The sequence below is a fragment of the Populus euphratica genome, unplaced genomic scaffold (genome assembly GCF_000495115.2).
Source record: "Populus euphratica unplaced genomic scaffold, PopEup_1.0 scaffold14.1, whole genome shotgun sequence".
Taxonomy (NCBI): domain Eukaryota; kingdom Viridiplantae; phylum Streptophyta; class Magnoliopsida; order Malpighiales; family Salicaceae; genus Populus; species Populus euphratica.
This window is the reverse complement of record NW_011499876.1, coordinates 1,656,435-1,684,321: the sequence shown is the minus strand read 5'-3', so window position 1 is coordinate 1,684,321 and position 27,887 is coordinate 1,656,435. Positions and strand designations below refer to the sequence as shown.

Here is a 27,887-nt window from a genome sequence, read left to right as displayed (position 1 = left end):
GAGGTGGGTGTGGATTTCATTGAATACAATTCAACTCCAATCTGTTTATATATATATGCAATACATATATTACATGTATTATATATTATTATATTCTTGGTCAATTCATTTAATTCCAGCATATGAAGCAGCTGCGAAAATATTAGCATAAGCCATTGAGAAAAGAAAGCAGGGATTAATTTGGTCTTTTTTATTTAAAAATCATGGGAATTTAAAAGGAACTCTTGAGATTGTTCGTGTAGTGTGGGTGGGCCTTAATTCGTTCAAAGGAGGAAGCTAGCTTGGGCGTGTATGCATGCCATGTTGTTAGGGCACGCAGGCGATCGATAAAAGGACATCTTGCAACTTTGTGCAAATTTTTTATGGCATGGAGGGCGTGGTTTGTGGTTGTGTCTGTCTCTATCTATCTATATATCTATCTATCTATTATGTCAAATGTATCTTCGAGAGGAGAGAAGTTGAGGGTGTGGTACGGACACGATCAGCGAGCTAGCGATGATGATGATGATGATGATGATGGAAGGCAAAACCTAATCTCCACCCTTTTTACCTAAAGACAAAAGGGAGCATTTTTCTTCATACCACTCTTGTTTGTAAAACCGGGAATGGCCACATGGATGGATTCAAAACCGGAGGCCTGGTCAGTTTGACTAAAAGGAATTTATCAGTGAAAAACTCACACTAACTTGTTGAACCAGTTGATCCAAACTTGATCCGGTTGACCCTCAACTTGTTACAACGTCATCTTAACTTTATTTTTAATAAAATTTAGAAATTAATTTGGATGACTCTCTGGATGGACCTGTCACCCGGGTCCGTCTACCTGGTGAGATTTTACAACGATGACTCTACTGGCTAACCTGCTAACACCGTTGCTCCACCAGTGCTTGAATTGTTTGCCTTGTTATTTGTAATAGAATATAGAATACTCACAGAAAATGGCCTCTATCCTTCCAAAACCACTTAATGCCAGTCTTATTTTTTTGTCTCGAAATCCTCTTCGTGGTCAAAATCTCAAACTATCTTTCTCAAGACCAAATAAAGGAAGCAGGTAGGAAAGGGTAATACGTGCCCAAAACCATGAATGAGCTGGAGGGAGATTCCGTGTATGGGATTCAAGCTGTATTTCAAAGGCTCCTCTCTCTCTCTCTGTGGCGACCCCCCCACTTTTCCCTTCGCCCATCCTCTTTTCTTTCTTTTTTTATTATTCTTTTTTTTCCCCTTGCTACCACAACAATTTGGACTGTGGAGGTTAAGCTACTCAATACCCTATAAATACCTCCTCTTCTTCACTTGTTTTCCCCACACAAGTTTCTTCACTACTCACACATAAAAAGAGAGAGCGAGAGAGAGAAAGGGGAAAGAAAAAAACAAGGCAACAGAGATGGAATTCCCCCCCTCTGTGTTTTTCCTATCATTTGCTTCCATTCTATTGCTTGTAGGAGGACTTCTCTTTAAGTCCCTCCTCAAATTCTTCGCTTCTGATCGCCCCCAGAGCTTGCCACTCCCTCCCGGCACCATGGGATGGCCGTATATGGGTGAAACATTCCAACTCTACTCTCAAGACCCCAATGTCTTCTTTGCCTCTAAGAGAAAGAGGTATGGCTCTATCTTCAAGACCCACATCTTGGGCTGTCCCTGTGTCATGATATCCAGCCCTGAAGCTGCAAAATTTGTCCTTGTAACCAAATCCCATCTCTTCAAGCCAACATTTCCGGCTAGTAAAGAAAGGATGTTAGGCAAAGAAGCCATATTTTTTCACCAGGGAGCCTACCACATGAAATTGAGAAAGCTTGTTCTTCGTGCCTTCTTGCCTGAAGCAATAAAAAACATCGTCCCTGATATTCAAAACATTGCCAAAGACTCTCTTCAATATTGGGAAGGAAGATTAATTAACACTTTTCAGGAAATGAAATCAGTAAGCTTCTACTTGTTCCCATTTCCCTAGTTCAAAACAGAGCTACTCTGCTTTAGCATCCCTGTTTATCTCTGCATGCAGGACTGCTAAGACTTTTAGATGGCTAAGAATGGGTAGCATGTCTTCTAACTTTTTTTGGTTGATTACTGATCAAATTATGGTTCTCTCTTTTTCCTCGCAGTACACATTCAATGTCGCATTACTTTCAATATTTGGGAAGGATGAAGTTCTATACAGAGAAGATCTTAAGAGGTGTTACTACATTCTCGAGAAGGGATACAATTCAATGCCCATTAACCTCCCAGGAACACTCTTCAACAAATCAATGAAAGCAAGAAAAGAGCTGGCTCGGATCTTGGCTAAAATCTTGTCCACAAGGAGGCAAATGAAGCTTGATCACAATGACTTACTTGGATCTTTCATGGGTGACAAAGAAGGCCTCACTGACGATCAAATTGCCGACAACATCATTGGAGTAATCTTTGCTGCTCGTGACACCACAGCTAGTGTTTTGACATGGATTCTTAAATACCTTGGAGAGAATCCAAGTGTTCTTCAAGCTGTCACTGTAAGTAGCGATCAATTACTAGCCACTAATTTGTACATAATATGATAAAATGATTGTTCTTCCAATGACTTGGTTTTGTGTGCTTGCCTTTTGGCTTTACAGGAAGAGCAGGAGGCCATAATGAGGAGTGAAGAAAAGGGTGGTGAGGAGAAGGTCCTTACATGGGCAGATACCAAGAAGATGCCGTTAACTTCGAGGGTCATTCAGGAAACTCTAAGAGTTGCTTCGATTTTATCTTTTACCTTTAGAGAGGCGGTGGAGGATGTTGAATATGAAGGTGAGAACTCCAGCTTCCAAAAAAGCTAATCTGACAGAGTTGCAATGCCCTTTTCTTTTTGCTCGCCATAGCTAACAAGTGTGTGCTTTCTTTTAAACTCTTGCAGGATATTTGATCCCTAAGGGTTGGAAAGTCTTGCCACTTTTCAGAAACATCCACCACAGCCCAGAACTGTTTCCAGATCCTGAGAAGTTCGATCCTTCAAGATTTGAGGTAAGAACTTGTAGCAGAGGAGTTGCTTCTTAACACTTGAATTCACCACAATCTGGAGGAAGGAATAAAGCAATAAGCCAAGCCAATCATTTGTTGTAAATGATTTGTGCAGGTTGCACCGAAGCCCAATACATTTATGCCATTTGGGAACGGGACCCACTCATGTCCTGGGAACGAGCTTGCCAAGGTGGAGATTTTGGTGCTACTCCATCACCTAACCACCAAGTACAGGTTGGTAAAAATGGGCTAGTACTTTAGTTACCGACTTACCCTTTTGAGGTGGTGTAACAGAAGATTTCAGTTGCTAAATATAGAAAGTATGGACTCTTTGCTGACATGGTTAGAACTCTTGCAGGTGGTCTATTGTGGGTGCAAATAATGGGATTCAGTACGGCCCTTTTGCCCTTCCCCAGAATGGTTTGCCCATCATTTTATCCCACAAGTCATAGCAGAATGAATGGGGCGAGAGCTCGCTTCCAATACTATTAGGACGACGAGTACTACTACTACTGCAGTATTACTAGTACTACTAGCTAGCTGGCTGGCTAGAGCATCATCATCTTCAGTTAGCTTGATGATCTCTACTCCCATCAGAAGATTGATGGAGTGGGAGAGAAAGGGCTGGTCTTCGAAGGGAAGACCACTGTTTGACATCAAGAGATATGACACACCTCCCATGAACGGAATTATTATTTTAAGATTGGTATACAGAAAGGGAACCCAAAGTGTACAGAAGAGTCTAAAAAGAAAAACTCATTGCAATCTACATATAAATATTATCTTAAATTATTAGTATTATTATATTTTTATTTGTTTTTTTTTCTTGATTTTTGGAGAAGAAACAAGGAAGTGCATGGTAACTGCAAGAGGGTGTTAATACCGCCAAATCGGGGAGTATTTTGTATCTAAAGTAAGGTTTAATTAGATTGCCGCAAGGCAGAAATTAATGGAAACTCCAAATTTGATTCCCTTTGGCATGCTTTAATTCTCAGTGTGATTGATTTTAAGCATTTTACAGAAACCACATTAGTGCATTCAGCATATTCTTGAATTTAAATAAAAATATGCACATCTCGTAAGAATATAAAATAACAAAATTTTTATTCATTAACCTGAGCTCACAGAAGATGTTTTTAAAAAAATAGAATTTCCTTAAATTCAAAATAAACAAAAAAAAGTATTTCGGCATCCAACAAAGGAGTCATTACATCGCCAATTCTCGAAGGATATAAATTAACATCATTTACGACATCTTAGAGAATAGAACGGCTCCTTACGGCATCTAATTACATTTCCTTTCATGGTTTTCATCTCTCTCTCTCTCCCCCTCTATATATATATATATATATATCAGTGGCGGCCTAACAAAACGCCAGCTTCCTTGGTTTTCGCCTCTTTGTATCAGTGTCGGCCTAGCAGAAATTCATGTTTCCCACGGCGCTGCTGCTTTGTTATAAATTAATGTAATAATATGCAAACAATCAACGGCATTAACATCACTTGATTTAATCTCCATGCACGCATGTATGTGTACGTCTCCCATCTGTACAGTGTCACTAAAGACTCTGATTAAATTACAGTTGATGCAACAATCTTGGTGGTATAATAGTAAGGATTTGGGATCAAGAGGTTTGTTCTTTCTATGATCTAAAGTTTGAGTTTTTGGTTGTTTATATGATAGCATGATTGTTAACTTCAGGGCCTGTAGAATTAATCGTGATGCATGCAAACTAATCCGAACACCCACGTTAACCTAAAAAAAAATTACAGTTGATGCATGTCACACAAAACCATCAGTAGTCATCCTCGCAAGCAACGGAATGAGCCCTTGTTCTCTTCAACACGACTTGCTCCCATATGCATTCCTCTTCCTAGCTAGCAAGCCGATATACAAATTCATTCCGCCACGTTTATTAATAAATATAAGATACGTATGTATTTAAGTATTTTACATGGCCATTTTATGCTCCTGTGTTCATTAATCAATATAATGTATGAGTGGTATGGTTGGATAACTTGCAGACTTCTCTTCTTCCTTTTCCATTCCATTTACAATGGCTGAAACCCTAAAAAGCAGGCAGCTTGCATGCAAATGCAATGCTCTGTAGTTCTCTCTTTCAAACTACTCGTATTTAACCTTTTAAGCTCTTGTGTATTGGTGATATTCAACATACATCCACGCAAAATCCTAAATACATAACCATTATATTTACAAAGAGATTATAGAATAAATATAAACTCAAACTATTATATCTCAAAGAGGATTCTAAATGCTATTTTAATATGGATTTCTAAACACAAATCATTTTTTATCTAATAAATCTTTTTTCTATCTCAATAAATGATATCACTTGAACAATAATGACTAATAACCTAAGACCCCCTAGGTCCAAGAATAAATAAAATATATTTAATGATTATGTTTTATAAAATGACGATTGTTTCCACTCAAAAAAAAAAAAAAAACTCTAAATACAAAATGAAAATTGATCAAGGCATCTTCACTCTTCACACATATAGTTTTACCCAAGACTCCATTCACCTTGAAATATGTACTCCATGTGTGTATGGTTTTCATGAGATAAACCCAAGTAATTTTGAGTTTCGCTAGGAAGGACTCAATCAGATAGGAGTAACTAGAATCGTCAAACTTAACAGCTGAAAGAGACCCGTAAATCTTGCTTGATAATAGGATCATGACTTGAACACTCAATTTTCAATATTTACAATTATTAATTTGAATGATATTAAACCTTTCCCTTTGACTTTTTTTTTCCCTTCGTAAATCCTAATATCTTAAAATGCCGGCTAAATTCGGGATCTTCATTTCCTTATAATTCAAATTAAACACGTGTCCTTCATTCACTCTTTGATGCTAACTCATCCAGAGACCAAATGGAACTCATTCCCGTTTATTAATTAAATAATCTCCACGGATTTTGAAGATGCATCACCTAGAATAAATTTGGAGCTCCTCTCATGTTTCTCCCATCATGTTCATTGCATCTAAAGTTTTAAATTAAATGAGCATGACAAAAATAATAACTTAACTCTCATTATATTATTTTAACCATCAATTCAGATCATTAAATTCATAATTAAAACATGACCAGCCATGTTTCTTTAAAAATATATATATAAAAAATCTAAATCCATAAAAATATCAGCAACCTACCTAGTGATGGTTTTGAAAACTAAGGATCCTTAATTACATCACCCATGATCTATGAGGCTAGGCACGGGGCAAGGTTTTAGGAGGCTAGATTTAAATAAATCAACAATCGAAAGAAGAAATCAAAACTAAGAAATTATAGTTAACCAATCAAAACAAGCAAGATCTAGCAGAGCAGACTTCTACTTCACTTGAAAAAAAAATTGATTTGTCTTTCATGAATGTCAACATAGAATTAGGAAATCTGTCCCTATACAAACTCTTTAGCTGCTACTTATGATTCATGAATTCATAATATAATTTTGCTTTCAACATCATAAACTTAGTGGACACTTGTTTTGGACATGGAGAAGTTTGCCCCCATTAGACCTTATCCCTCCTCTCTCACCTCGATTTTTTTTTTTCGTTTCACAGGACACGTCAAAATTGGTTTTTTCTTTTCCATATTTAGCCACACTGATTGAGGATATGGTGCCGCTTGATCAAAATCTGGGGCCAAGGAAGAAAGCTGAGGTGCTGGGAAGAGAACAGCTACCAAAAAGACAACTCAGTGCAATAAGATGACAAGACAATGGATCTGTACAAAGATTCTTGCAAAAAGACCTACAAATTAAAGGTCGAATAAGCGGTTGCCTTGTGGGAAGGCAACAACGTTTCACAATCAGAAGCCCACTAGGCCAACTAGCACTTCTCAAGTGGGCTTCTTAAATTGGAGATTCGCAATCAAACTGCCTACTTAAGAAAAGCTCCACTGGTTGATCAAAAGGGAGCGGAAAACCCTCCCCACTAATATATAGTGTTGAAAAAAGCATGGCTGCTCAAGACAACTCATTGCCACTAACTTTTAATGGTAGGTTAATTCACTACTCACTACGAGTCTGGCTAAAGGTCTGCTATCGTGGTCCTTCAAACAGAAGGTACTTTCCAGGTATGAGTTTCTTGGACATGGCGTGGGCAGAACAAAGATCGTTTTTTTCTACACATACATATGCATGAGATGAAAATCATTTTCGCAGAACAAAATAGCAAAAATGAGTTTCAAGACCATGGTGTGGGCACAACAAGCTGGTTTTTTTCTCTACATGTATATGCATAAGATGAAAACAGAGAAATCAGAGCCGCATGAACCAGCAACGTACCTAGACAAATTATGGTTCCTAAAACAGTCTAACCTCATGCATTGTGACCACCGTAGGTGCATAATTTTGGAATGCACTGATAAGCAACTTATACCATCAATTTGTTTGCACAGGTGCTTCAATGAAGACCTACAAATTTAACAAACCCCATTCCATGTATGACGCCTTTAGCCAAATACAAAAGAACAACCTGTTCATGCTTTAATAAAAATGGGAAGTCAGAGATTTCTCTGATTCGCATTCACTTTAAACAGAAAGCATCGGGACCAACAATAAGAATCCTACAGAGTTTAAGCATCTATTACCAAGTCCAAAACAAACTTTACCTACACCTTAATGAGCTTTTGCCTTCCCCTTTCTCTTGCCATGCAGCTCTGCTCATCGATTCCTGGATAAATATATTACTCCATTGGTGGCATGTTAAATCCCATTACTGCATGTTCCATAACTTAAATTGCCACTTTTGAACTGCAAAAATTACATTTTGGATAAATGCAGTTAAGATACTAGACAGTGAACTGTGTTCACTTCTCTCTTTGCCCTATCACGATCCTTATAAAAAGGTCACGGAAAGAAATCCAAACCTTCTCCATGACAACTGAGATGCCTGAGTCATCAGGCATTTTTTGATTGAGTAGTTCAACACGATCTCGGATACAGCGATTCTGCTCTTCAGCCTAATAAACACACAAGTAGTATTACACATGCCAAAATTGAAGACAACTAGCAGTCCTTTATACTGCCAATCCATTTTTTGACTTTTCAACCTCCAACTATCTGTTTGATAGGTGATAACTTTTATTAAGACTAAGCCAAGTAACAAGGAAAGGTTTATTAACATGGGCAGAATCACCTGGGCCAAAACATGAAACGCAACTGCTACAAAATTTAAGGACCAAAAGTATCATCGGGCATGTCCCAGGAGCAATCCTGGACTGAAAATCTAATGGCCTCTGATATGATTGAACATCCTTATCTATTATTGAAAATCAGACAGCTTGAATATCAAATCATGGTATGTTAGACACCTTTTAGAGATCTGACCTTTTGGATTGTAGGTCTATTTTAAATCCACCAACATGGTTAAATCACAAAGTTGAATTTGGCAATAGAATTCAATAAGATACAATCTCTATGAATTCCTATCTTTCCATTTATTCATACTGATAGATTTAAATGGGGAGATTTTATGACAATGCTATACTCACCTTTTCCAGCATGCCCGTCAAATAGTGGATCTCATTTTTCTTCTCCATTGATAGACTCTTTGCAGCATCCATTATATTAGACCTGCAAATAAAGACTTCCATGCAATGAAAACTCTACATAATGCAGTGCAACCTCCTTGGCAAACATGACACTGGGAAACTCTGATAGAAACACCCCATATTCTGAAGTGATTTGATAAATCCCATCCTAAACGATATAAATCTTATCCCTACTGCGATGACCAACTAATCCTCCTGCAAGCATTTTCCGAATTAAAAAAAAGTTACATCATAGGAATGCATGATTGAGCTGCTCTCATAGACAAGCCTCCCGGTTCTACCCATAGGATCACCTATTTATTAAGAACCATGCCGAGAATGAGAAACAAATCAACATTGCCAAAACCTAGAATGAGAAACAAAGCAAGAGGAAAAGTTAATTCCACTTCATAATTTCTTCTTTTTTTTTTGTTGCAGAAAACTTTCTTTACTCCCCCCGCATCCCAATGTCACAAAATAAAGAAGTGAATATATCTATCCTGTAGCAAGACCATCAATGAACAACTATATATTCAGATGTCACCAAGAAACTAGGTGATGCTTACTTTTCTGAGAACAAAGGGTCCAGATTTTGCTCTTCTACAAGTTGCTCCACAGTCTCAAGAGCAGTTCCCACCTGCAAAGTAGAAGTGAGAATGGCATAATGGGACCATGGATGATGGAACAAGATAATGAATGCATACCCACATAAATAACATTAAATATAACAGAATATATGGACCAAACAGAACACTACCGCCCAAGAAGAGCATAGAAACTAGCCTCTGTAGACTGAAAGATCAAGAACTTAAAAAGTTTGAGAAAGCTAGGATTTAGTGGAAGATAAGAACGTAGAAGCAGATTCTGAAAAAACCCAGCTTTCAACTTACAAACCAATTAAGCAGCCAGTTAAAAGGGTCATATTTTCCATGTAACAAGATCAACTGAAGTGGACCCTTCACTTCTATATGGACAACTTCAAAATTCACAAGAAGAGTGGAAAGTTACTGGGTTTTTTTATTAAAAAAATCAATATTAACTCTACTAGTTCAGCCTTGATTTTTCTTTCTTGAAAATCTTTTATCAAAGGTTTAGTAGCTCCTATCATCAAGACTACCATAACTTCAAACTTAATAAAAAAAGAAGACAGAATCTATTTTGGATTTTTCCTGAAACAGGAGACTGACATCAAAATGAAAAATCAATCGCATTCTTAGTTAAAAAGGAAAATATATTAATAATGCCCTGCATCCTACAAATATTGATGTCCAACAAACATGTGGGATACAAGAAACCACATTCTAAATTCACAAGAGTCTAAAATGTTTCTGTGACAAACACTCTTAAGAACATACAAAAAGCAATTGTTGTTGTAACAACAAGATTTACCTGTGTTTCGAGGCATAGAGACTCAAACTCATCCTGTAAAATTTAAAAGAGACAAGATCAGGGTTCAGATAAGTGATCAGTACAAAACTAACTAGCAATAAAGAAGTTTATACTGGTTTCATTTTGAAAATTAGTTTCCCTTGCAGAGATGTGGTTTATCACCAATAAAGTGGGATGGTAATTAAGATACTAGTCTTGTAATCTTCTTTTTAATTGTATATTAAAACTAAAATTTTCAAACATGTGGAAATTGAACTCCATTATTTGCATCAACGAGTGCTACAGTTTATAGATTACATTATCGTATCTGCCTCTCGCATTCTTCAAATTCACAGTTAGTATTTACACAATTGCCGCATAGAGAGAGTTAATATTCTCAACCATTTGGGTGAGACTCAAACAATAAAATAATCGATTGGAAACTTTAAGTTTCCACCACTAAACCAATCAAGTATGCAGCCCAAAATCAATTAAATACGAGATTTCTCCTGCAATAGTTTGTATAAGAAAGCAAAGGATTCAATTCTCCCATCCCATGGATTCAAGATCATCATATTTATAGTGGAAATTCAAGCTCATTGTTGGGCACGAACATGATCTAGTCCATTCAACAAAATAAAATAAAAAGAAAACCATAAATCAGCGGAGAAAATGCAGAAGAAATGCATACATACCTCTAGCATTTTATGCAAAGAAGTAATAACCTGAAAGGATTTTATAAATATATATTAGTAATTTATGACACGAACTGTAATTATAAATTTTGGACATGAAATAGCAAAATAGATAAAAAAAAAAAAATACCTGAATGAAAAGACGGTGAAGACTTTCCTGCTCTGCATTACTAAACTTGGAAAATGCTTTTGCCAACTCCTTCATTTTCATTAATTTTTTTTTTAATTTCAGTCTCCAAAATTTGAGGTTCTCAAATTGCAGTAAACAATTTTTTTTTATTTAAAAAAAAAGGAAAGATGACCTGTTTGGAGCAGGAAGTGAGGAGAGAACGAATAGCGAGCTTGAAGGATCTGTTGAGATCGGATTGCCTCCTTGATCCTCCTCCTCCTATTTTAGAAGGAGCAGCAGCAGAAGCAGCACTACTAGTTGCTTTCTCCATATTTCTCAATTTAAGGAAAACAGAAGAAGAAAGTAAACCCTAGATCTAACCTAAAACAAATACAAATAAATAGATTGGAGAAGCAGTTGCAGCAGCAGCAGTAATGTCAAAGTGATGTGATTGTAACCACCGTCGTCGTCTATTTTTTTGGATTTGCTATTTGAATTTTTTTGAGTACTTGGTAGGGACTGGAGGGCGGTAATCTTCGGCGCCCAATTTTATTTACATTGACGTCATGGTCCTCTTCTCCTTTCTTTTGAGTTTGCATTGACGTCATTGTCCTCTTCTCCTTTCTTTTGAGTTATCATGTCCATTTTGGGAATTCAATGGGAAAGAGCCTGTTCGCTAGAGAAGCCCCCCTTCGGGGGGGGGGGGGGGGGGGGGGGGGAGTGAGATCGAACATGGAAGTGTGGGAAGAACGATACATGCTTTTCTTTAAAATAATACTCTTTTATTTTTTAAATTTATTTTTAATAGGAGTATGTCAATAAAAAAAAACATTAAAAGATTAATTTAAATTTTAAAAAATATAGCTGGAACTTGGAAAACAATGCCAAATAAAACTAGAATCAATTTTTTATATTAAAATGACTTTTATTTTATTTTTTACATTATCAAGTGTCACAAAAACTCTCTAGTCAGAAAAACTTCGGGGTAAATTCATCAAGCCACACTTTTGCCGAAAGCCCAACTATTATCTTAGTTTATCAAACAAAAAAAGCCTAAACCATGCCCCCTAGTTTTTTACCACGACGTACGTAGAAACCCAATTAAACAAACACCCATAATGAAACAAAGCATGGCGACAAGATCAAGTGAAGAAACTGAAACCAAAACAGAGAAACCATGTCTACCAAGCTAAATCCACTTCGATTCTTGGATATCTTGGCTCCATGGTTGCTTCCACGATGGATGACATTCACTTCCTACTCCTCCTTTCCATCAAGATCCTGGCCCGTGTGAATTTTCGAGCCCAATTTTCACAATTTGCTAGCATTTTTATCAAACCGCACCTTTTATCGTTATCTTTAAACCCTAACTTGACAATTTTCTGGATTTTTATAATCCGGCCCACACAAAAACAAAGGTCACCACCCTTCATATGGAAGCCAAGTATTTTACTGAGTTGGATTTTAACAGAAGCTAATGGTGGGGACTGAGTTGTTGAAATCATGATGGGCCGTGCGAACCCAACCGAAATCACCACAGCTTCAAATCGAAGGAGGCTAGAAAAAACCCACTAACGATACGATAAGAGAGAGGGAGAACCTCGCCATGCTTGGAGCATAACTGTCCGCTAGGCAAACAAGATGGGAGTTGGAAATTGGTATAGAAAAAATGAATAAAAAAGGACAGAAACCATACATAGAACTTATTGTTGCAGCATTATTATAACAGGTTTTGACTCACTCAAAACTCATCTGACGCAGAAGCAGTCAAACATGGATTGCACGATCCATCCGTCCACCCAGAGGCGCTAAAAAGAAGCTCTTCACCGATTCACCACTCAAAAGGGAATAATAAATACCCTGTGTACCCCCAGCTCTGTTCCTGCTACTAAAAAAGATTCAACAACATACTTAGGCCGTACAACAAATTGAAACCTGTACCTGGTTTTTAACAGGACTCCAGGAGGCCACTGACTCCATTCCAAGTTAAAAGTGAAATCATCAAGCCGGCCAGCAGTCTTTGCAATAACCATGTGGAAATAACATGGCAACTGATCTCAAGATTAAAGATTTTAAACTCGCAAGTGCATGTCAAATTCTAGCCGAACAAATCCTTGAATAAGTTGGGATTTTGACCTGATGGTGTCACACCCATCTGCCTTACAAGTGCATCCTTTTCTAAGGCATCCTTGACATTCGGACCTTTGCTCATTTGCGAGGGGCTCGCAGCTGTAGCTCCAACATGAACAGTATTGCTACTTGCATTTGACAACCCAGGTACTAAATTGATTTCATCCCTAATCAATGATAAGGGATAAGAAACACCAGCACTCTGCCCGCTTGCAGGTGTCTCTGCATATAATGCCATAAAATCAGGTGCTTTGGTACCCCCCAATGTACCAGGAACTTGGGTTGAGTCCAGCAACCCTTCCAGTTGCCTGAATGGATCTACTGATGGAGCACTACTTGTAACAATTGGTTCGCCCAAGTCAAGCAAATCTGGAGGTGGCTGAACAAGATTTGGTTTTTCCACTGCATTGTCAGCGCTAGAGATAGCTGTAGACTTTGGAGTGTGGAGCTTTTCAGCAGCGTGGCTGCTTGCCTTTGCAGCCTTATGGCCTGTAGACAATCTCCTCTCAGTTTTTGATGAACCCCCAAATAATGATGCAGCAAGCTTCTGTTTTTCTTCAGAGATTTCAACTTGTGGCCTCCTTGAATCATATGAAGGTTCATGTGTTCTTGAATTTACGGTGCTCACCCCATCTACTTGTGTGACTCCATTCACTGCTTTCAGTGAAGAAGAATTTGAAGTAGAAGGTGAAGAAGAGGAATAAGTTGGCCTGCCCCACTTCTTTTGAACCCCATCAAGTCGCAGCTTGAGTCCTGATGGCCCTGTATCAGATGAAGATGGCACTGATGCTGTTTGTGTGGTCTCTCTATAATAAGATGGCTCAGGAATGGGGACAAGTTCGGTTGACGATGCCACTGACATAGGTGGAGTCCATGACTGCACTGAGGGCTTTGGAAGTTCATAAGCCTCAAACCTAAGACCATGAGATGCAACTTCAAGTTGGTCTTGGTTTCTGAAGTTGCTGATATTTACCATTCCAGAACGTTCATTCTCTGGAATATAGGGCTGAGCCCCTTTCTCTAGTGATTGCTGAACGTAACCATTAAGAAAAGAAAGACACTTGTCAACCTGCAATGAAAAAAATAGTAGATGTCACTAATCTAGCAGGGCACCATTTTCAGGTCCGTTTGTTTTGCACCTGCTTATGCGTTTGCGGTGCAAAAAACATAGTTAGGTATTTAGTAATACACGAAACTGTGTTTTATACTATGAGGCCCGCTAAAAAATTGAGTTGGAAACGCAATTTTTGTGAAGCAGTTTTAGCATACTTCTTTAACTGAGTTTCGTAAAACTCTATTTGTTTTTGCATTTCAAAAACACTTTTTTGAAAATTTGATTTTTTTTAAATTTTTTTCTTTACTTCAAATTAATTATTTTTTTGTATTTTCAGATTATTTTAATATGCTGATATCAAAAATAATTTTTTTAAAATAAAATAAAATTATTTTGATGTATTTCCAAGTAAAAAGCACTTTTGAAAAACAACCATAACCAAACATTTTATACATGTTTTTTGCTGCACATAAACCTCAAAAAATAATTTTTATCAAACACGTATCTAAATCCAACTAACCACACCTAACCACACTTTTTGTAAACTTACTTTTTTAAACCACAACCACAAAAGCTACCTAAAAAACAAACGCACTCTAATGGGCACTAAATCACAGGTTTGAAGCCGAGCACAAAAGGGAAACATAGAGAATCGACAAAATAAGTTAAAGTGAATAGAAGATAGTTGATGGTTCCAAGTCTCAAACAACTTATTTTTCGTTCAACAAAAATTGCAAAGAAATTGCATCTATAAAGGTATAGAAGTCCATCAGAAATCATGATATCCATCACTCTTAATAGTTTGGAACTGACTACAAAAAAATGCTCCAAATAAGCCAGATGATAGTGTTGCATGTGTCTTAGAAACAGAAATTTTTTATTAAAAAACACTGAATAATAGCAAGCAGATACTTGGGCTGGGAAATATGGAATTAATACATCTTCTAAACCAAGGACATGCATTTTGACCCTTTAAAGAAAGTTAAATGAATATTAAGAGTAGAATAAAATGACCTCAATGTCTTCACAGCTTGCATCTGATGGCATAATAGATCCAATTGCTCTCACATCTAAGCCAATGACTGCTTGGAGTTCATACGCACGCTGCTGCAAGTCTGTTGAGTGGGAAGCTGATAATTCCTCAATCAGAGATTGACACTGCAACAAAAGAAAGTGAGATTTACCAAAATACAAATCCTTCTCAAATGATTCAGGATATAAGCTAGCTAGACAATATGACAGAATTCTGGTGGAGGGAAGGCTGAGTATAAGAGAAAATTCAAGTTCTCAAGGACTAATGCATGCCTGAACCACGTCGAAATTGCTAAAATAAATCAAAAGTTGCAATATAGATACCACATACATGACTAAAATATATCAAAAGTTACAATATATAAATTGCATTTTACATTTAGGAAGAGTTCTTCAACTATAATCCAGAAACAGAAATTAAATATACAGAAATCAATTTGGATAGAAGGGAGAACTTTGCACTTGAGGGTTTAAAATACTTACCTCAGGTAGCATATCCAATTTTCTCCCAGCAGCTATTTCAAATGCATATATTTTCATGAGAGCTGTAACCGCATACGCCTTCAAAATTTAGATAAGAGTCATTCCCATTTCAAAATAAATGCACCTCAACTGAGGCAAGAACTCAGCTTTTTGATACAATATATCAACAATAGCTTCAAAAATAGCCCAATCTAGCATCTCAACTATCATGTAAAAAACTCAGGCATAAGCTATAGTAATGCAACATAAATCATGCGATTAGAAGGGACAAGGAACTGATGGCCTAAAATACCAATGATAAGTAGTTTAACCAACATAAAATCAATTAGAAGAAGAAGAAAAGATGTCGTAGAGATCCCAGAAAAAAGAATTAAGATGTCTTGAAATGCAAGGGATACCTTGACAGTTTCATCACTTGAATATGACTCTGCCACATCGCATAACTTTCCAGTGACATACGAAGCAGAGAACTTTCCATCAGCAGTTCCATATTCCCCCAAGACCCAACAAATGACCTGTTATCATAACCCATGGTAGTAATAGGAGGAGGATGTCTCAGAGCAGCACTGATATGCAATACATATTTAAAGAGAAGATAAATCATAGCTGCACAGAACATACTTGAAGAAACACAGATGGAAGCTTCGGCTCCCCAATAATATGCAAATATGACTCAACCTGCATCACGTCAAAAAAATTTCTAATAAATAATCAAAGAACATCAAGAAAAGGACAGCTATATGAGATAAGAGTGCTATATCTATGCATATATCCAGGAATGATTTCCACTGTATATCACTATTTCCCACCCAACAAGTTTCTACATTAAAAAACTGGAAAAGATTTAGAACTTGGATCTTTGCATGACCAACAAACTAGCAACTCTCTTTTGGATTTGGCTCCCCTCAAGTTAGGAGTAACATGATGTATCATGGTGATCAAAATTCCAAAAAATGATTTTGAAATCAGTGTTATATCACATACAATTTGGTATTAACCATTGATATGGGTCCCAGTCTTCATGATTCTTCACTCGTACTTCTATTTAATAAATTATATGATGTGCTTTTGCATTGTCCTTTATGATGTTTGTAGCTGTTGATGATGCTTCATCAATGCACCTAAAATAATAATATTAAAAAAAAAAGTAGTGCACACACATAATTGACGACCAGGTACAAATGCTAAAACAACATACAGCAGATGATCTCAGCTGGCTATCTGCAGTATCATCATCCTCCCCAAATCCCTCAGCAATCAGGCGCATCAAGTTATGTGCCACCTTAATATTGACCAGATCTCCCGCATGCTCAAAGACTTTATTCATGGTCTGTGGAATAAACGCATCAGGGTAGCTTAATAGTTCATATTGAAACAAAAATCTCAAATAGACAATCAATTTTGGGTAAACACAAGATGATGTGTACCTGAATAAACCAGTGGTTGCTAGGTGCAAATTGCTCAGCAAGTTCAACACATCTAGATGCTATTTCAGTCTTGTAATGATTGTCATTAATGCTAATCATGTAATCAATCATGCGGTCAACAATCACTTCCACGTTAGAGGATTTAGTCATTTTATACAGGAGCTCAAACGTTTTTCTCTTCAAAGTATCATCTGGATCCTGTGTCATGCACCAACATTGAGCGCTGCTCTATAAGCAGCCATGAAAAGACATCTAATTTGAAAGCCAAAAATTTGAAACAACAGAGTAAGCATAGACAGTGAGGATGACTGGGTAGAGCATAAGCCATGGAGCAAATCCAATTGCTCGACGGACCCCATCAAAATGATTTGTATCACAGGCACTTAATGGTAGAAATCTCACCTCTAAGCAATCTATCACAGCCAATTGGTGTTGTTCAGCAATCTCTGGACTTAGTTTTATCAATCGACCAAGGGCATCAATGCCCATATATTTCAGATTGTGACTGTCACTCTGCCAACAAGATAACAATGTTTTGATGTGAACAACGCAATATCAAAAAAATGATTCAACAATCCATTTCAAAAGCAATGCACAAGCTGCAGGAGGCAAACCTTCAAAAATCTTGCTATTACATCGGCAGCAGCTTCTAATAGCTTAGGATTGGGATGTATTGATGAAACACAACATATACACTCATAAAGGACAGCATTTCCTATATTACTTGATGAGTCACACTTCCCGAATATGTCACCCACAACAGTATACATGTGCTCGCTCGCTTGCTTGTCACCACTTCCTAGCAAGGCTAGAATTTTCAGCAACCTGATCTGCAAGAGTTAAAATATGATGTAAATGAACCATGACCTAAATAAATATTACAAAAAAAAAAGGACAAACAAATCAACAACATTTTAACAAAGTATCTGATTCTCACTCCAGGCTAGCAAGCTCCATTAGTTTTAACACAACTATTTGTTTAGGTATGGAGAAGAGACATTGCACACTACATGATATTGAGACCAAACCAAGGTGCATAAAATCATAGATTCACATGCTCACGTGATGTAATTCCACAATGCAAGACAAAACAAACAAGGTGCCAGCAGTGTGCATGTTAGAGGAGGGGTGGATCAGTGACCATTATTGCACATCCTTTCGAATCATATGGCATGAGTAGACTGAATAGAAGAGTTGTATCCCACAAAAAAGACTCACATGCATGCAGACTCTTGGTATACTGATTCTAAAAGATTCTGCAATTACACTCCATCCAGTGGACCAGATAACAGTTAAAGATGGCACAGCCATACAAAATTTACAATCTTCCAACACAGAACCCACACAAAGCATGTGTTTAGCAGGTCCTTCACCATACCAAGCACCACATCAAAGTCCCCAAAGAAATCAAACAACCCATGCAACATGTCTTAGGCTATAGGGTAATGTAGAAATAAATGGTTCTATTGCAGCACATGCCAGACACACATCACAAGAAAAAGGCTCAGTGAAACCACTAAATCTGCATGCGTCGATTCATTATGCAAACTTAAATTTGCAGGTGCTTTCAACAAAAAACAAAGTTAGGGTCTGCAAAATGTGAGAAAACAATGACAATAAGAAAATGCCCTTCATATTATATCTTTTTTAAATACTTATTAGAACTGAAATAAATGGCATGATTCTATTCAAGGCTTGTCTTAATAAAAAAACAGCTTGTACAAAAGCCAGTTCATATTTACCCCAAGAGCTGTAGTATGAAATGTTCATAATCCAACCAAAAAAATACACAATCACCAAAATTTAACCCCCCCTCTCCCATCTCCACCGACACCACAAAAAAGGAAGTTTAACAGGAACAAAAGAATATAATGCAAAGCACCTGAATGAACGGAGCTGGCAACTGATGATAGTCATAAACCTTTGGCAATCTGCGTTCAGCTACTTGTTTAAGAATGCTGACAAAGCTGACCACTAAATCCTTATAAGAATTCGCATCTATTGTTATAAGATCAAAAAGTGGGCAAAGTGTTGCACCCATTACGCCAGGATCACTATCGCAGAGCTTCTGCAACAAAAGAAGCCGCATTATGATAATCTTTCACTGTCATCTTGTTATGTATAACTCCGATGAATTCAAGCAACTTGACAACTCTTATTGAGTTTACAGCATAAACTCCGATGAACTAATGCAACTTAACAACTCTTATTGAGTTTACAGCATAAACTCTCCTTCAGCAATGCTTATTTATATCTCAGAAACACGCGTCATAAGCTACAGTGATACCCAGAAACAAAAGGGTTAATCTGTTTTATAGTGCTGGTAAATATTGTGATTGCCACAACTAAGCCATCAATAACAACGTTTCAACAGCAACAAATTGTTATTAAACACGGGAAAAAAAATTAAATTCTGCTTTCGAATTTCCTCGAATACATACCTTGCGGAAATTGGAAAGGAGATGTGAAACAGAGGACGGAGACTTATGATAGAAGCGATGAAGAGCCATAATGGCCTTCTTCCTAACAGCCTCCTTAGAATGCCCTAACAACTCAACCACTTGCGGCAACACAGCAGGTATGGTCTCCTCATTGATCAACTTACAAACGGCATTCAAGGCAGCACAAACAACCAAATAATTGTCCGATTTCAAGTCCTTCTGTATCGTATTGACAATCAAGATAATAAGATCATGATCTTCGTTCAAGAACAAAGTGACGGCCAAGTAACCAGTCCGTTTGAGGACCAAATTGTCGTCATGAGTCATTTTAACGGCGTGGATGTATCCGAACGACGCGTCGTGGCCGAGCATCTCGACGTAGACTAAACGGATTATGTACTCCTTCATCTTGCGCTTAGGGATGCCGGGTTCAACGATGCGTCGTTTGAGAGATTCGATCTCCCGAAGGACAATTCGATCTTCTTCGGCCTTAGATCGAGCCTCGCCGATTGATTTGACGAGATCGAGGAATTCTTTGGATTGGCCAAATCCTCCCTGAGACCCCATCGCCAGCTCCCTTCCTATTGTTTTTAGTTGCTCCATCCAGTTTCCCTAATTTCTTTTTGCGTGTAGAAGAAGAAGAAGAGGAGGAGGAGGAGGAGGAGGAGCTTGAAAGTGAGATTAAGAGAGAGCTTGATATTTTTTGATGAGATCTAAAACGTGAAGATCGAGTTTTTTTGTTTTTTTTTGTGTGTTGGTGAGCAGAGAGTGGGGACGAAGAAATAACGACTGTGAGTAATTCCTAATTCGATAGAGGTGTCGTCGTCCGAGGCTCGGAGGGACTAAATTACAAATAAGGCCCTCTAGTTTTGAGGAACAAGTTACTTAGTCCTTGAGTTTTAAAACAGGAAAGATTACCCACCCTCTTATAGTTTAATCACTTTTCATTTTGCTTCTATTTTTTCTAAAACTATAGTTTTTCAATTTAAATAAAAGACCAAACTACAATTATATATAATATTCTGAGAACACCTAACAATTATATATAATATCCTGAAGACTCCTAAAAACAATTATCTTTCTTCATTCACAATTTCCCTCTTTTTCTTGAACAAAATCAAAACCTAACTTTATTTAACCCAAATAAAAATCGAATCTTGGATCCTATAACTGCAGCCCTTGTTATTCTTAACTAATTTGTAGTTACATTGATAAACAGATCTGAGATTTTTGAAATTTCAAAAAACATTTACATATTAATTCTTTTATTTTTAAAAAATTATTTTTAATATCAGCATATTAAAATATTTAAAAATATTAAAATAAAATAAAAAATAATTTTTTGATTGAGTAGAACCTATGTTATATTTTCTTTGCAGTTCCCGTGGCATCAAACTTGCAGAATTTATTTGTTGAGTAAAATCCATGTTACATTGCTTGGTATCGCGATGTCTTTTTTTTTTTTTTTTTTTTTGTGAAGGATAAATTTGTTGAATAGAACTCATCTACTGTTGGGATAGATCTACCAGGTATAACTTAAAATTAGCAAACACTTAGCTTTCCTTCTTTCGTTTTTTTGCGTCTCTTTCTTCACCTGGGATTATGAAACTCTTACTAGAAAACACAAGATAGACAAAAACAAACCCATTCAATTGCATGGGTTCTACTCAACATATAAATTATGTGTTTTATTTTTTTGTTTTGCTGGTGAGAAAATGTGATAGAACCCAAAGGAAAATTATGAGTTTTGCTATTTTTGGCGGGTGAAAGTTTTGAGATTGAGTGAGGAAGCGAATCGTGAAAACCCAAAATTGTGGTTTCCTTGAGAATCAGCTATAATATTTATGTATATTTTGTGATTTTGTAGTTGAGTCTTCTTCAGAAACTAGTGGAATTTTCATGGTTAGAAGTATTTTTTTATTAACAGTGAAATTATAATATTTAATACAAGAGTTGTTAATTAGAATATAATGAAAATCTTGTAAATATTTTGAATTGTTTTGGTGATTTTTTAGAGCATATAAAGTGCCATGTAACTTATAAACTTTGTAATTGTGAAAAATATGAAGGTAGAGTTTTTTTTTTTTTTATAAATAAACTAAGCTAAAGGAGGTTGAGGTCATTTTTTCTTTTAAAAACTATTTATTTTATTCACTTGTCATTCCTTTTTCTATTTATTTTATTCTTTCAATAGCAAAATAATAATAAAAATATTATGTAGAGATTGAGAAAAAGGCATTCTTTGAAATAAAATAATATTAAATCTAGTGTAATAAAATAATATTAAATTTTGTGTGATCAAAGATAAAAGGAATTAGTCTCCAATTAATTTATTTTTCTAGGGATTAATTTATAATCTACTCTGTATATAAATCAAATTGACAGACAATCAAATTCTGACTAATTACCAATGATAATAAAATTATCCACACTTTTTTTTTATTCGACGGCAAAATTATTATCGAATAAACTAAATTTCTTGTTGAGCAAAATTAAGGTATATCTCTCATATAGAACCGATACATTCAAAAGAATTTAATAAAATTCATTTGAATATTAACTCCAAGATTTGAAAACAAATCTATACTCTATTCTTTAAACTTAGTTTTTATTTTTTAATGGGTTTTTGTAACATATTATAGCTAATAATAAGACGCGAGGAGGAAAAGTGAGAGAAAAGTGATAAAAAAAAGAGTAAAAGTATGAAAAAAAACTAGCTTCAGTAAACATTAACAAATCAGCGTTAAAGAGTAAAATTCGAACTTTCCAAATAACGTAGGGGTAACATTAGAAAATAGAAAAGTACAAGGATAAAAGCGGAGCACCGATAACGTTATAAGGGTACAAATACAGTTTACCCCATAAAAAACAAAAAACGAGCCATCCCCTTGAATTTCTGGGCTTAGAAACAGTACTATGGGCCGGCTCATTATGAATAATCCTCAGCCCTCCATCGCTCCCTCCCTCCCTCACATTCATAAATTCCGCCATTCCCCGCTTAACTCTCTCAATTTCATTTCCCCGAAAAAAAAAAAAGAGAAGGAAAAACCGCCTCAAACCGATCAGTCACAGAGAGAAGAGAACCCTAGGAAGATAAATGGCGTCGTCCTCTTCTTCGTCGTCTTCAAATGCTGGAGAATCGTACATAGGAAGCCTGATTAGCATCACCTCTAAGTACGAGATTCGCTACGAAGGTGTTCTTTATCACATCAATCCACAAGACGCCACCATTGGCCTAAAAAACGGTGCGCTTTTATATTCTTCTGTTGTCTCCCTACGTTTTCTTATTAATCACGATGAATCTGTACTTGAAAGCAAATTACACGAATAACTAATAATAATGATAATCTGGATATATGTGGTTTCCGAGTAATTTTTGAGAGTGATGAATTTTGTTATGCTGCACACTACTCTCTTTTTTAGTGATTTTCATGGATAATTTTGTTGTAAATATCAGTTCTGAGAGTTTTAATTATTTTTTTTATGTTTTTTTAATTAATTTAATTTATTGTGTGAATATTGAAAATAAGTTTTCTGCATTCATTTCTGGTAATACAACGCGTATTCATTTGCTCCTAGTGTGTTGTGATTTGTGGTTGGATAATATTAATGTAGATAAATTACTGTGTTCTATCGTTTGATACGGGAGATGTACATTTTTCTTTGTTTTGATGCAATATCTGGACATATTTATTTATTTGCATAATGTTGCCTTATAAATTATGCTGCAGTGAGGTCTTACGGAACAGAGGGTCGTAAGAAGGATGGACCACAAATTGCCCCTAGTGATAAGGTGTATGAATATATTCTATTTCGTGGAAGTGATATTAAGGTAAGCCGGGGATAATTATCTGCCTCTCGTATGGATTTTTTTTTTCCGGTGGCCTTTTTGTCGTAGCTTCATGTTTTTACTTCTGCGCTTTAAGAATTGAATGGTTTCTTTATTCAATTATTTTATATGGAATTTGAGCAACTGATTAGCATCATGAATTCTCATATGTATCCCTGTTCGGAACAGAAGATGTTAGATTTCAGCTTTTCTCTCCTTTATTTGTTGTATGATTTATAGATAACGATGCTTTTCATACTCACGAAGTAGCCATCTAAGTGTTTCTAAGAATTTTGATATTTCAAAGCGATGCTATCACACATAGAGTTTCTGTTTCTTGTGCTAAGTGTAGGAACACTGTTTTGTGTTGTGCATGTAAATGTGCTTGCTGCAATTAATTACTGCTATTATCAGGATTTGCAAGTGCAGTCCCCACCACCTGACCAAACAGAGGAACAGGTTTACAATGACCCTGCTATCATCCAGGTTTTGACATTTGGCTTATATTGAAGAATTATGAAAATTATGAAACTCAGTCTATTCTTATTCATTCTTCTATTCCTGTGTTCTGTAGAACCATTCTGCTTTAAGTTCTTCAACTGCAGCTGGTGTTCAGGCACAGCATACGCCTGCTTTGACGACCAGAGCCTATTCTGGTGCATTGCCTTTGTTTCAGCCTGTAAACCATGTTGGCTTAACAAATCTTTCCCAGGCAACTCAAAATGCTGGTTCATCTCTTTCCATTCCAAAGCATTCACAAGGATACCATGGAATATCTTCCCAGCAGTCTATGGTTTCATCTCCCTTAATAGTTCAGAATCATATGCAGGCTCTTGGATTGCAGGAACCTCCAGCTATGGGATTGAAAAGTCCTTCAGAATGTATTACTCCTGAATCAACTGTTGCAACCAATCCATTTAATCCAATTTTTTTATCTTCCCTTTCACCGGTACAGTATCCGACTTCTCCTGACACATCATCCTTCTTATCTCTGAAGACATCTGTTCCACCTCATGCTTCATCTCTTCCTGCTAATAGATTAACCATGTCTTCGATTCCCATGTCTAGTCAAGACATCAAAGCAACTGAAACTCTAGCTGTTGCAGACCCCATGGCTATGCGTCCTGCCCAATCTTTGCCTTACCTCATGCCATCCTATGTTGGTTCTACTTCTAGATCTGTGTTAACACCACTTCCATCTCTTTTAAGTCCTCATCACTTCTTACAGTCTAGGTCACTCGTGCTTTCTTCCCCACAGAAGCTGTACCCTGACCAGAAAGGTGTAGCTGCTCTGACTCCTTTATCATCTACTTCTCCACCCTTGCTTTCTACTCCAGCATCACAACCACCGTTATTACCTTTGCCAGGTTCTGTACAACAGGTTGAACCTCTTTCACTCTTTCTGTTAAAGTTCTATAGAACTTTTTTACATGTATTGCCTCTCTTGCAAACATATATGTATACATAACAGTTCTGAAGGTGATTTCCTGCTGTCTTTTTGTTGACTTTTACCGCAGCATAAATACTTGACCTCAAAATTCACTGAAGAATTCGATTTTGAAGCCATGAATGATAAGTTTAAAAAAGATGAGGTTTGGGGTTATCTTGGAAAGGCAAAGCAAAGAGAGAAAACTGAAGGCATGGAGGATAATTCAACTGATCAAAGCATGGTGGACAAAGAGGCCCCTGTTGTGGTTCTTAATCTCGATCCTAAGGTAGGTCTTTGAGTTTTTTCATTCATTAGTTAAGACACATTGATGAAACTTTAAATTACTATCTCCCAGCAGTTGAAGATTTATAAATTATTTACCTCCATTCGCAATGCTAAAACCATTATTGATTCTCTATTCAGCCTGCCTACAAGAAGGATGAATTCTTTGATACAATTTCTTGCAACATCCGCAATCAGCGGTGGAATGGGCAGAACTGTTTCTCTGAGCGAATGAAGCTGGATACTGAGGTTTGCTTACAGGAAATGATTATTAATTTGTGCTAATAATTCACTTAAGATTGGATGATTTATTGATATTCTGACATTACTTTCTTTTATCAGACTTTTGGCAACTTGCATCTCAGACCTAATTTGGGTTATGGAGGCATCGGTTCTGGACGTGGTGATACCTATCACACCTCACGTGGTCGGGGAAGGGGATATGGTTATCGTGGGAGGGGCCGTGGGTACATTGGATTCTGATGCCATCTGATCCCATTAGTCTCCAGCTATCCATCTGCTTCTGTATATTAAATCTCTTTTCCAATGTTCTACATCTACGAGTTATGGTAAAGGATATGGGACCATGGGGGGACCTTTCTCTTAGAATATGCAGTTGAGTTGTCAACTAGGAACTGCAGGAATGAACACTGATGGCTAGTTCATGCTTTTGTTTTTTTTTTTAGCCGATGAGCCAGCCTTTCACTTTTACTACCATAAGCAGCGTTGATCTTAGATGTTCGAATTAGATGTTTAGGAGCCTACTGTTCTTGTGTTTTCTTTTCTAATTAGATCAGTTGTGTTTGTCAATGCTGACAGATCCATTTTACCCATCATCTTCATTGTAATCGCAGACAGGCTTTCCTGGTATGAAGGCAGGCATTAAATTGTAAACCATATTCTGGTGAGCAACATTAGATCCATTTGCATGTCCACAGAAATGTAATCTGTGAAATGGTTATGCTTGATATGTAGGATGTTATATAGATTTTTTTATGAGCTAAAGCTACAATTTGCTATTCACATCACTGGGATTTCCCCTCTCAAAAACCTCAGTTTACCCCCCTCGATTTGGATTAGCTTGCATTTTGTGTTTCCTCAACAGCTTAGCTGACTTGTTCTGACAAGTAAAAAATATTTGCTAGGAAAACAAATTGCAAGGAACTGTCTCAATCGTTTTGTTGAAAATTATTGCTTTTGAGAAATAGAAAGGGACTTGAAGCCTTTGCAGCATGCCTTTATTCTTTTCCTCATCTCGTCCCAACCACACAAAAGAATGGCAATCCCCTTCTCTCAGCCACTTTGCACTTTTGTTTTTTTGGGCTTCTATACCTGTTACATGGTGGAGTTGTTCCCACTTATTGGCATGCGTATGGGGAGATTGCCTCCATCTCTTCTTGTACACAGATATCAGTGCCTGTGTGTGTGTGTTTTTTTGGTTGTTGATGTGTATTTCCTTTTTGAGTGTGTTTTTTATCCAACTTGTGCATGCATTTTTCTACCTTGTTCTGCTTCTGCCTGTCTAAGTGTAAAGATTGCTGAGCCAAGTAAGGTGGCTGTGGTAACCAAGATTAGGACCCCTGAGCCAATAAACACTCCATCTCTGACCACATAGCATTCATGATCCAACCATCCTTTCCCATAGGCTTGCCTCCTGCTCATGCTTGTGGCTGTGCTCAGTAAAATAACTGCAATTCCAAAGCTGATCCTGCCAAATCCATTCTATTATTAATTAAAACTCTGGCATCACCAGCTGTCCATGTTCTTTAGAGGCTCAAATATCCTAACAACTGAGATCACTACCACAGTGCCCCACGTTACTCTTATTTGTCTTTTTTCCCTTAAAAAATGTCATTTCATTGTCACTGTTTAGTTGCTATCTTAATTCTTCAGATGAGCCATGAATTGTCAAACTTTTAGGATGTAATGACATGCGCTCTATTATAGTATCTGGATTCATTGAAGTTCTCCCTTACAGGATAGAAGGGTATCTTTACCTTACATAATTAAATCCGTAATTTCCTAAATTAGGTCAATGTCAAATCACTGTTGATCGATCTTGATTGCTTTTTTGTGCCTGTAACCATTTGTTTGTATTGTTAGCTTATAGATCTATCAAAATAATACTTTTTTTTTTTATATATAATTTAAAAATATATGTGAAAAAAAAATATCGCTGAAGTCACCCAAGAATGAGAATGGAACCGTAACGTGGTAAGTTGGAAATATTCTTATCACTCCATCTACGAACTTAGTTATTCATTTAACCTTTCCCTAATTTAGACAACTGAGATAATCTTTGTAGGAGCTAGGATGTGTATGTTTTAGCAGTGGAAAGACGAGTGGCAACAATAGGTATATCTATAAATACACACGAGATGTGATTGATTACCTACCAGGAGAAAACCAGGAGTCCCGTGGCAATCTTTGGTTTCTTAGCCTTGGAGCTGTTACTGTTCTCTCTCTGCCGAAAAAGAGTGCAAATCATCACGTTCCCAATGCCTTGAGCGATGACTAGCCATATCAGAGCTGCGATACCAAAGCCAAATGCATGGCTTTGGGGCAATTCACACAGTTTATTGCTCAATTTGAGATCCTCCTTCTGCAAATTAAACACCCCAAAACAATTAGGAAATCAATGAATTGGCTTGAATCCTTACAGTAAAGATACATTTAACAAAAGGCGAAAACAAATCAAGTACCTTGGCTTTCTTGGACTCAGCAAGAATACAAGAAACAAAAGAGACGAGGGAGAGGGAGAAGGAGACGATGATGGAGAAAATTAGCGGGAACCCATATTGATGTCTAGCCATGGTGGAGAAATAGTGTGTATCTTTCTTGGAAAAAGGGTTGGTATAAAAGAAGAAGAAGAATAATAAGAGGAGTGGATGCTTTGAGGTTACTCAAGGAATAGAAAGAGAGAGTGGCGTTCTCTTGATACTGTTGGTCCTCCTCCTTGTCATCATCTTTCCTTTGAAGTAGTTGAGGCCTTCTTTCATTGCTTTGAAGGAGAGATACCATTCCTAACTGTATCTAGGCTGTTTTGGAATATATATATATATATATATATATAT

General features: G+C 36.9%; 5 protein-coding genes across 5 annotated transcripts; 2 read left to right on the top strand and 3 right to left on the bottom strand.

Moving 5' to 3' along the window:
- Positions 1 to 1,163: 1,163 nt before the first annotated feature.
- LOC105128488 (abscisic acid 8'-hydroxylase 1) lies at positions 1,164 to 3,949 on the top strand. Its single transcript, XM_011030191.1, has 6 exons — positions 1,164 to 1,918; positions 2,100 to 2,486; positions 2,589 to 2,763; positions 2,870 to 2,976; positions 3,089 to 3,207; positions 3,332 to 3,949. Exons 1-6 carry the CDS (start codon positions 1,385 to 1,387, stop codon positions 3,423 to 3,425), a joined length of 1,416 nt encoding a protein of 471 aa, XP_011028493.1. The 5' UTR covers positions 1,164 to 1,384; the 3' UTR covers positions 3,426 to 3,949.
- A 3,474-nt stretch (positions 3,950 to 7,423) lies between these two features.
- EMB3006 (embryo defective 3006) lies at positions 7,424 to 11,294 on the bottom strand. Its single transcript, XM_011030190.1, has 8 exons — positions 10,900 to 11,294; positions 10,728 to 10,796; positions 10,598 to 10,627; positions 9,924 to 9,956; positions 9,101 to 9,171; positions 8,496 to 8,577; positions 7,872 to 7,964; positions 7,424 to 7,755 (listed from the first exon to the last, which is right to left on the bottom strand). The coding sequence occupies exons 1-8, from the start codon at positions 11,035 to 11,037 to the stop codon at positions 7,708 to 7,710; spliced, it is 564 nt and encodes a 187-aa protein (XP_011028492.1). The 5' UTR covers positions 11,038 to 11,294; the 3' UTR covers positions 7,424 to 7,707.
- A 990-nt stretch (positions 11,295 to 12,284) lies between these two features.
- On the bottom strand, positions 12,285 to 20,070 carry LOC105128486 (Adaptin family protein). The gene is made up of 11 exons (XM_011030189.1): positions 19,274 to 20,070; positions 18,715 to 18,900; positions 17,447 to 17,662; positions 17,235 to 17,345; positions 16,833 to 17,030; positions 16,604 to 16,735; positions 16,027 to 16,083; positions 15,804 to 15,920; positions 15,406 to 15,483; positions 14,905 to 15,048; positions 12,285 to 13,905 (listed from the first exon to the last, which is right to left on the bottom strand). The coding sequence occupies exons 1-11, from the start codon at positions 19,874 to 19,876 to the stop codon at positions 12,805 to 12,807; spliced, it is 2,943 nt and encodes a 980-aa protein (XP_011028491.1). The 5' UTR covers positions 19,877 to 20,070; the 3' UTR covers positions 12,285 to 12,804.
- A 1,974-nt stretch (positions 20,071 to 22,044) lies between these two features.
- Positions 22,045 to 25,748, top strand: LOC105128484 (decapping 5-like protein). The gene is made up of 7 exons (XM_011030187.1): positions 22,045 to 22,518; positions 23,005 to 23,105; positions 23,517 to 23,588; positions 23,677 to 24,483; positions 24,620 to 24,817; positions 24,955 to 25,062; positions 25,156 to 25,748. The coding sequence occupies exons 1-7, from the start codon at positions 22,371 to 22,373 to the stop codon at positions 25,294 to 25,296; spliced, it is 1,575 nt and encodes a 524-aa protein (XP_011028489.1). The 5' UTR covers positions 22,045 to 22,370; the 3' UTR covers positions 25,297 to 25,748.
- Positions 25,749 to 26,025: 277 nt separating this feature from the next.
- On the bottom strand, positions 26,026 to 27,851 carry LOC105128485 (uncharacterized). The gene is made up of 3 exons (XM_011030188.1): positions 27,516 to 27,851; positions 27,210 to 27,415; positions 26,026 to 26,521 (listed from the first exon to the last, which is right to left on the bottom strand). Exons 1-3 carry the CDS (start codon positions 27,624 to 27,626, stop codon positions 26,287 to 26,289), a joined length of 552 nt encoding a protein of 183 aa, XP_011028490.1. The 5' UTR covers positions 27,627 to 27,851; the 3' UTR covers positions 26,026 to 26,286.
- Positions 27,852 to 27,887: the final 36 nt, after the last annotated feature.

What these genes read in the sequence shown, in the direction of transcription:
- LOC105128488 (XM_011030191.1), top strand. Translation starts at nt 1,385, where the DNA reads ATGGAATTCCCCCCCTCTGTGTTTTTCCTATCATTTGCTTCCATTCTA. An exon ending in GTGTTCTTCAAGCTGTCACT is followed by an intron (nt 2,487 to 2,588) that starts GTAAGTAGCGAT and finishes TTGGCTTTACAG; the next exon opens with GAAGAGCAGGAGGCCATAAT. An exon ending in CACCTAACCACCAAGTACAG is followed by an intron (nt 3,208 to 3,331) that starts GTTGGTAAAAAT and finishes GAACTCTTGCAG; the next exon opens with GTGGTCTATTGTGGGTGCAA.
- EMB3006 (XM_011030190.1), bottom strand. Translation starts at nt 11,037, where the DNA reads ATGGAGAAAGCAACTAGTAGTGCTGCTTCTGCTGCTGCTCCTTCTAAA. An exon ending in CTTTGCATAAAATGCTAGAG is followed by an intron (nt 9,957 to 10,597) that starts GTATGTATGCAT and finishes TAAATTTTACAG; the next exon opens with GATGAGTTTGAGTCTCTATG. An exon ending in TGACGGGCATGCTGGAAAAG is followed by an intron (nt 7,965 to 8,495) that starts GTGAGTATAGCA and finishes TGTGTTTATTAG; the next exon opens with GCTGAAGAGCAGAATCGCTG.
- LOC105128486 (XM_011030189.1), bottom strand. Translation starts at nt 19,876, where the DNA reads ATGGAGCAACTAAAAACAATAGGAAGGGAGCTGGCGATGGGGTCTCAG. An exon ending in TAATAGCAAGATTTTTGAAG is followed by an intron (nt 17,346 to 17,446) that starts GTTTGCCTCCTG and finishes TCTTGTTGGCAG; the next exon opens with AGTGACAGTCACAATCTGAA. An exon ending in GCCAGCTGAGATCATCTGCT is followed by an intron (nt 16,084 to 16,603) that starts GTATGTTGTTTT and finishes GACGTGATGCAG; the next exon opens with GTTGAGTCATATTTGCATAT.
- LOC105128484 (XM_011030187.1), top strand. Translation starts at nt 22,371, where the DNA reads ATGGCGTCGTCCTCTTCTTCGTCGTCTTCAAATGCTGGAGAATCGTAC. An exon ending in ATGACCCTGCTATCATCCAG is followed by an intron (nt 23,589 to 23,676) that starts GTTTTGACATTT and finishes TGTGTTCTGTAG; the next exon opens with AACCATTCTGCTTTAAGTTC. An exon ending in TTCTTAATCTCGATCCTAAG is followed by an intron (nt 24,818 to 24,954) that starts GTAGGTCTTTGA and finishes TTCTCTATTCAG; the next exon opens with CCTGCCTACAAGAAGGATGA.
- LOC105128485 (XM_011030188.1), bottom strand. Translation starts at nt 27,626, where the DNA reads ATGGCTAGACATCAATATGGGTTCCCGCTAATTTTCTCCATCATCGTC. An exon ending in CTGAGTCCAAGAAAGCCAAG is followed by an intron (nt 27,416 to 27,515) that starts GTACTTGATTTG and finishes TTTAATTTGCAG; the next exon opens with AAGGAGGATCTCAAATTGAG. An exon ending in GGACTCCTGGTTTTCTCCTG is followed by an intron (nt 26,522 to 27,209) that starts GTAGGTAATCAA and finishes TGGATTTGGCAG; the next exon opens with GATCAGCTTTGGAATTGCAG.